Source organism: Poecilia latipinna, unplaced genomic scaffold (assembly GCF_001443285.1).
Source record: "Poecilia latipinna isolate Pla-1442-1.1 unplaced genomic scaffold, P_latipinna-1.0 Scaffold2461, whole genome shotgun sequence".
Lineage (NCBI taxonomy): Eukaryota > Metazoa > Chordata > Actinopteri > Cyprinodontiformes > Poeciliidae > Poecilia > Poecilia latipinna.
In genome coordinates this window covers 66,058-73,604 of record NW_015115077.1, presented here as the reverse complement: position 1 = coordinate 73,604, position 7,547 = coordinate 66,058, and the positions used below count along the sequence as shown (strand labels likewise).

Genomic DNA, 7,547 nt, shown 5'->3' with positions numbered 1-7,547 from the left:
ATAAACATGTATTTAATATATTATTCAGTATTAATAATTATTTATTTGTGTCATTATTAATCATTATTTGTGTTTGTATATTCATATAAATTTGTACTGATATTACTAAATAATTTACTAAATACATTATGAACGGTTCTGTGCTTTGTAAAATGCTCATCATACATCAGCATTACATCAATATTAGAATATTCTATTCCTATTCTATTGTTTTCCTCACTAAGAATATTTAAATATTATGAACTATGTATCAATACAATTAAATAATACAATTGTTTATAAATGTAGCTTTGATAGCTGTTTGAATAAGGTTTTCAGTAACAAAAAAATGTATGTTATGTTCGATTAAATGCACTAATATGTCATTGTGCCTGCCAAACACATAAGGCTGAGTGGAGCGGTCGACCGCTCCAAGATGGCCGCCCTAAATCTCATCAGCTACAATAGGCGAGAGCGGTCCATGAGGCGTCTATCCTTATATTATGTCTGTGGTAGAGCCGCGCACCGACCATAGTTGACTCAGAGCGGAAACAAGCAGCGGATACTATAGTTTTACTACAAACTGTACTTATTTTAACTCTTGTACTGGAATATACGTAATAAATTTCATTAGTTTAAGAAAGAGAATGAAACCAAAGTCCAAAAACATGTTGAATAAACACCAGCAGAAAGAGTTTAATTTACAGCTTTCCTTCACATGACTTTCTACGCATGCGTACTCAATCGGTAGTAACTAGGAATGTTCATGTTCAATAATCTGGGAAGCGGCTCGCGCTCGACACCTCACAGCAAAACGAGATCCGACTGTCGTGTGCTGTTCTTGACAGGAAGCAGCACGTCCATCTGCACGAGCCGCGTTCAAAAACTGAGGTAGCCAACGAGCCGCAATGAACTTCTTCGGGTTCGGTCAGACTGCGGACATCGATATAGTTCTGAATGACGCCGAGACGAGGAAGAAAGCAGAACACAACAGTGAAGACGGAAAGAAGGACAAATATTTCCTATTCTACGACGGGGAGACGGTGTCGGGAAAAGTTAACGTCACGCTTAAGTACCCGGGGAAGAGGCTGGAGCACAATGGCATCAAAGTTGAGTTTGTCGGCCAGATAGGTGAGCAGCTAGTAGGCCTGCATTTCAGTGTCCATAGACAGAAGTCACCAAAGTATTGCGTGACACAAAAAGGCTTTCAAACTATCTAAACTCACAATGCAGTTGATGAATGCATTCCACGTACAGCGATAATGGATAACTGTTTTCACTTCCTGTCAGCGCTCAACAAGTTAATCATGAAAGTGGCAGTTAAAAAGTATTGTGTCTCGTGATGTGACAACTAACTGTCATCAGCTGACGTTATCAGCCGTCGACGAGCTTTATCTGCGACCTCTGCAGGCGTCCCTCTGTTGTTGGAAACATTGTTCGTGTGCCATATGTTGGAGTAGCAAAGCATGCAGCTTTCATTTAATAGTTAATTTCACAGTAGAGCCTCAGATTCGAATCAACACGACTAAGGAATTTATTGGTTTAGACACTTTTTCACACAACAGGCTTGGAAAATTCTGTCCAAACTGGAAGCAAGTGTGGGTTGATTTATACTACACTATTAGAGATGGCAGCTTTCTTCACTTACAGACACTTGAGCAGTTTTATGTGAACTAGGAAGCAGTAAGCAGATTAAAGGAAATATTATTTTACTGCTTCTCGTTTTTTGTTTTGTTTGTCCGAATTTGAAAGATACGAAGAAAAAAACACCCATATGCATGCAGAAAAGTCAAAAGTTGCCTTGTGGGAGGATTAACTTTACGCTTAACAAAATTCGGGTTTATTGCTTAACATTAGGGACACTTTACAGGGAAGGATGGATGAGGAAGTCAGGAGAAACTGTTGAAAGTTGTTCGCCTGGTAATATAACAAACCAGCACATTACACAGTAATTAAAAAGTTCTGTGGCAAGCTCAGAGAACAACTCATTTAAAACACCACAGTTATGGGCACGTCCAGGTTGATCCTGTTCTGAGCAGCATTGTTGGTCTGATATGCACTGGCAACAACTGTATTACCAGAACAGCCAATGTTATGTTAGCAAACCATGCATTGGTTATGTAGATATCACATTTTTACACATAGCCAGCCTGTTTTACGTGAGAGGTTTCACCGTGCTAGTATGTGCCTTAAGTTTCCATAGAAGTAAATAAAGTCCTAAGCTAACAGTGAAACTGCATTTATTACACAGACCGAGGTCAGTTTATTTTTAAACTCAAACAAAGAAACATCAATGATGCCCTATGTCTTCTCATACAAATATATTTTTTCAGAGCTGTACTACGACAGAGGGAACCACCATGAGTTTGTGTCTCTAGTGAAAGACTTGGCTCGGCCGGGAGAGCTGACGCAGTCTCAGACGTTTGACTTTGAGTTCGCACACGTGGAAAAACCGTACGAGTCATACACTGGTCAGAACGTCAAGTTACGGTAAGTTATGTCCTCGTATGACCTCCGTTTTGTTGCCCATCAACTAAACTAGTTGTTCGTGGTAACAGTAGGAATTATTGGAAGATGTTATCCTCAAACTGCTTGTTTGAATAATCCAGTGAAACCCGTGCTCACCTCACAGATATTGGTTGACGGTGGTGACAAAACCATCCATCTTTCTGTTGATGGTTTTGTGTGTCAAAGCTTTTTGGGACTGTGATCATTTTCTCAACCTGTGCTTAGAACCCGAGTAATCCAGCTGTACTCTTTAAAGAATCTGAGAAACATCACCACTTTAAATATTTCTCCTTCCCCTCCATTGCCTATGTGGCCTGTGGTTTTCATGTCACATCAGCTCTTTGCACTTTGAAGAGTTCATTCAGTCTGACATGCACAAACCGTTCAACTAACAAGTTGCCTGTTTATTAGACTGCACTGTCAGTTGATTGTCTCCAAATCATTGGGTTTTTTCCAACATGCTCTAAGGACTGTGTTTGCTTCCAGTTACTTCCTCAAGGTAACGATAGGCCGGAGGCTCAGCGACATCACCAAGGAGCTGGACATCGTGGTTCACACACTGAGCACATACCCTGACATCAACTCCTCCATCAAGATGGAAGTGGGGATCGAGGACTGTCTGCACATAGAATTTGAGTACAACAAATCCAAGTAGGAGTTTATTTTTTTAGAAAGTTATTAAAATACACAAAATGACTACACCTTCCAGTTAAGAGTGGCATGCTCACTGAAAGCTAACGCTATTTTCTGCTTGAAGGTATCACCTAAAAGATGTGATCGTTGGGAAGATTTACTTCCTCCTGGTGAGGATTAAGATCAGACATATGGAGATCGACATCATCAGACGAGAGACCACCGGCACAGGACCCAGCGTCTACAACGAGAATGACACCATAGCCAAGTACGAGATTATGGACGGCGCTCCGGTCAGAGGTGATCTCTAAGTCCTGCCTTTCTCTTCCCGTCCAGCACTATGATTGTTCTGCAGACTCACTGCTCTGTTGTTGTTGTTTTCTGGTGCGACAGGAGAATCCATCCCCATCCGGCTGTTTCTGGCAGGCTACGAGTTGACGCCCACCATGAAAGACGTCAACAAGAAGTTTTCAGTGCGATACTTCCTCAACTTGGTTCTCATAGACGAGGAGGACAGACGCTATTTCAAACAGCAGGTGAGCAGAACGTTTTGGTCAGCAGCATGCAAAGTAAGCGCGTTACATGACTGGACAACGTATTAAACTCCCTTTAGCTGTAGTAACTTGAAGTCGCTGTTTTCTGCATCACCTTACCAGCCTACATTGGAAGTTTTTAATAAATGAACATTTACTCAGTCAAGTATATTATAATATTTATGGGTAGGAAAATCACTTGGATTGTAATTTCCTTTGAATGGTCAGTAAAACTAGAGAACAGCTCTACATGAGTAAATAGGTAAAAGTATATTTTGATTTTAAAGAGTTGGTAATAACAGAAGTTGAGTAAAGTTTCCTCGAGCTACATAACAGCTAATGGATGAAGTTGCAGGCAAATGAAGAAAATAAAGCTGATGTTTTTGTTGGATAGTTACGTGTGGTTTGGTTTCCCTGAAATTAGCTCTGTTTTGAATGTTTTGCAACCACAATGAATCTTTGAAAAGATAAAATGATGAACTGGACAATGACGTGCAGCAACAGATTCTTGATGTCTTCTTCGCCAGTGTGTGTTAACCTCAATGCTCCAGAGTAGCTCAGTGTCAGAGCCAGAGGTGGTCACATCCCTCCTAATCAGTTTGGTCAGTTAAGTCAATTTGATGAGCACACCTTGGATGCTTTTTCATAGGAACACCTGTGAAAATAATATTTTCAACTTCAGGTAAAATTTCTCACTTTTAATGCGATTCATGCCAATTCTTTGATGCAGGAAATCATTCTGTGGAGGAAAGGTGACATAGTGAAGAAGAGCATGTCTCACCAGGCCATCATGGCTGCGCAGCGCTTCGAGGGCTCCTCCAATCCAGAGAGGTCCCACAGTCAGAGTGCTGAGAACGACAAGAGCTAAACCACAGCTACTCGGGCACTTCCACTTCCTGCTGTGTCTGAGTGAACACAGCTCTGAGGTGTCAGTCCAAATGTTGAGTGAGTGAGTGAATTCCAGTGTGTGTGTGTGTGTATGTGTTTGTGTGTATGTGTGTGTGTGTGTGTGTGTGTGAAGGGAACAAACAGTGCCACTCTGGGCTGGAGTTGTGTTGATTTGATTTTAAGCATCTTGAAGCACTATCTACATGGAGCAGGCCACACTCAGACTGATGAATCGGCGCCAGCAACTTTCTGTCTTTCCCTGTTCCGCGTAATCAGTCTGGAAGTGGTCTGTCTGCTTTATCTCTGTGGCATCTACGACAGCAGTCGCTCAGGAGGACATCTTCCAAAGGTGCACTTCAACCTGTCACTCACAGGTGTGTTTGGGAGAGTGTTGGATGTTTATACGTGGCTAGAATATTGCACTGTGAGGAAACTGTAGTCATACAGTAGCTTTCTAAAGAGTGGCTAAGCAATAGCATTTATCACACGTCTGTGTGACTCTTCACAGGAACCTAACAGTGTGATAGGAACTCATTAATAGGCTTATTTTTGCTGCCATCTTCTGCTTTTTTCTGCAAGCTTTGCCTGTATTTTGCAAACTTTGCTTGCTCCCAGAATCCCAAATAGGAATTAGCAAACTTCATTAACATGACAAACATTGATTATCATTTGGAAGATATTGTCATACATTCCAGTGCTGTTGTGAGCATTAGGCATGATTGTAAGGTACTTTTTTTTAAAACTAAAAAACATTTTTAGCCAACCTTTTACATGTAGTACACATTCATGAAGCTGTTATAATGGATTCTATAACAAATGGAGTTTTGGTATGTTTATAATTTGGTTGTTACGGTCACCAATGACTTATTTCTGAGCCCAACTTTCTTATTTTGCAGTATGACATCCTTCTGTTTAGTTGTTTTCTGCTCTCTGTTCTGTTTGTGACGGATGCAGAGGTTTATGAGCACAATTAAAAATATAACTTCTAATTATCATAACTAGAGATGCATCAATCAGATGTTTTCTGACCATTAGTGGTTTTCTTTGAGGTCTGACCTGCTGTTTTCTTAAGGAGTATAACTTGGATTCTGAAAGACACGAGAGTTTTAAAGTCAAATTGTCACTAACCTCCATCTGATTTTTATTCAGCTAAAAGAATGAAGTCCAGGCGGCTGAGTTCTTAGTTCAGTTGAATTCGAACAGATTTTTTTTTTTTACGTCGACGACGCGCGTAAGCCGATCAAGGGAAAATTGTACAATTCCAAACACGCGCCAATAGATTGGTGCATCTCTAATCAATAACATCTGGTCTCACTTCAATCTAATCACGCATAGACACTTGATTATGATCCTTTTACAATAATATCAGCGGAGAATGAAAGCTGAACAAATAACAGTGGTGTTTCTTATTTAGGGCTTCTGTTTTCTTGCTGTTTTTAATCCCACCAATTACCTTGTTGATGCTCACAATGGACATTTCACCAGTGGAACCTGAAGGTGAAAATTGCCTTCGGCGTTGATACGTGTGTCTGTGTGTGATGACCTTGAAGTGACCTCTGCCTGTTGATGGTTTGCAGGCTGAACTTTAGCCAGTTGTGTCTCTGTATAGTTTAATGCCAATCATCCAGAACACTCCCTGGGGTTTTCATGTACCTTTCTTGAACTGGTTAAGCTGCTTTGGATCATGGTTTTAAATGTAAAAGAAGGGTGGGGGAAGGACAGCTCTATTTTTAATGAGCTCTTAGATTCAATAAAAAAATCCAAGAACTTTTTTCACTAATCAGTGTTTGTTTGTTCTTACACACACAAAGCGGAACTGTGAAATCCAGCACAGTAGACACAACCCTACTGGCCCTACTTCATACAACAAGTAAGCCCAAAATTACTGACATCTTTAGCACATTAAGGTTTAAATATCAATAAGTAATATTTATATTTCCGAGTTCCAGTCTGTTAAAGATCAGATGGATGTCAAGAAGGCCTTCTGATCTCAAATACTTGGAGCTCATCACCAATCAAAAATCTTCAAAATGTCATTTTGAATATTCAGTAAGCTGCTCTGGACTCCTGTGACCCCAATAAACATCTTTCTACTGAGATTATCTTTAATGTCTGGAAATATCTAAATGAAAAAAGAAAATGGACGTTTCAATAAAAAGGCACACAAACAATGTGTGCCTAAAGGATGCTTCCGTAAATATTTAACTTTTTTTTTTGATAATGCCTTATAGAAGAATAATAGCTCATACGTTTTTCAGTTTAATTTATTCATAAAGTTTTAATTCATAAGGGTAATCTCAAGTCACTGTACAGGACAAAATGAGTCCAGTTCATATCATAGTATTATGTTACAGTCAAAACCTCCAATGTGTATTATCTAAATGTTATATGAAAGATAATTACAAAGTAGGTCATGATTGTGAAATGGCAGGAAAATGAAACATAATTTTACATTTTATTACTAATAGAATAATTACATACATACCTGCCACAGTCTAAAAAGTGTGGCATGTATGTGTGTATGTTGAGTCTCACAGTCAGTGTGTCACAAAACAAAATTTTTCTGAAATTATCACTCCAGACATCTACCATTCTTGGAAGATCTTCAAGCTGAAAATGTTTGTATTTCCAAACTAACTAAAAAAAAAAAAACGCATGTATGGAAAAATCTAACTTCAAATCTTACCAAGTGTATTTCATGATTTTGTGAGACAAATCCTCAGATTTGTGTTAAATAAGCTGTTACTGATAATCTTGAAAGTAGTACACCATTTTGTTTATCGTAAGTGTGATTTAAAATATATCATTTTAAAGGTATTAAAAGTTTGAAAGAAAAATCTTTGGATGGGGTTCCATGTAACATCTGGGTCGCTCAGATTGGGGTTAGAGCCGTCTCTTGGACCCTAATAAGCTTGTTAGAGCTCCAGCTTGTTACCAGCCCTTTGGAGCGGCCTGGGCTTCTCTAAGCCTCTGCCAAGCACTCAGAAAATTAAAAGAACTGATCCG

General features: G+C 39.5%; 1 protein-coding gene across 1 annotated transcript; it reads left to right on the top strand.

The window, feature by feature from the left end:
* The first annotated feature begins 537 nt into the window (after positions 1-537).
* Positions 538-6,321, top strand: LOC106937897 (vacuolar protein sorting-associated protein 26B-like). Its single transcript, XM_015019637.1, has 6 exons — positions 538-1,110; positions 2,313-2,469; positions 2,974-3,138; positions 3,245-3,420; positions 3,514-3,656; positions 4,384-6,321. The coding sequence occupies exons 1-6, from the start codon at positions 888-890 to the stop codon at positions 4,519-4,521; spliced, it is 1,002 nt and encodes a 333-aa protein (XP_014875123.1). The 5' UTR covers positions 538-887; the 3' UTR covers positions 4,522-6,321.
* Positions 6,322-7,547: the final 1,226 nt, after the last annotated feature.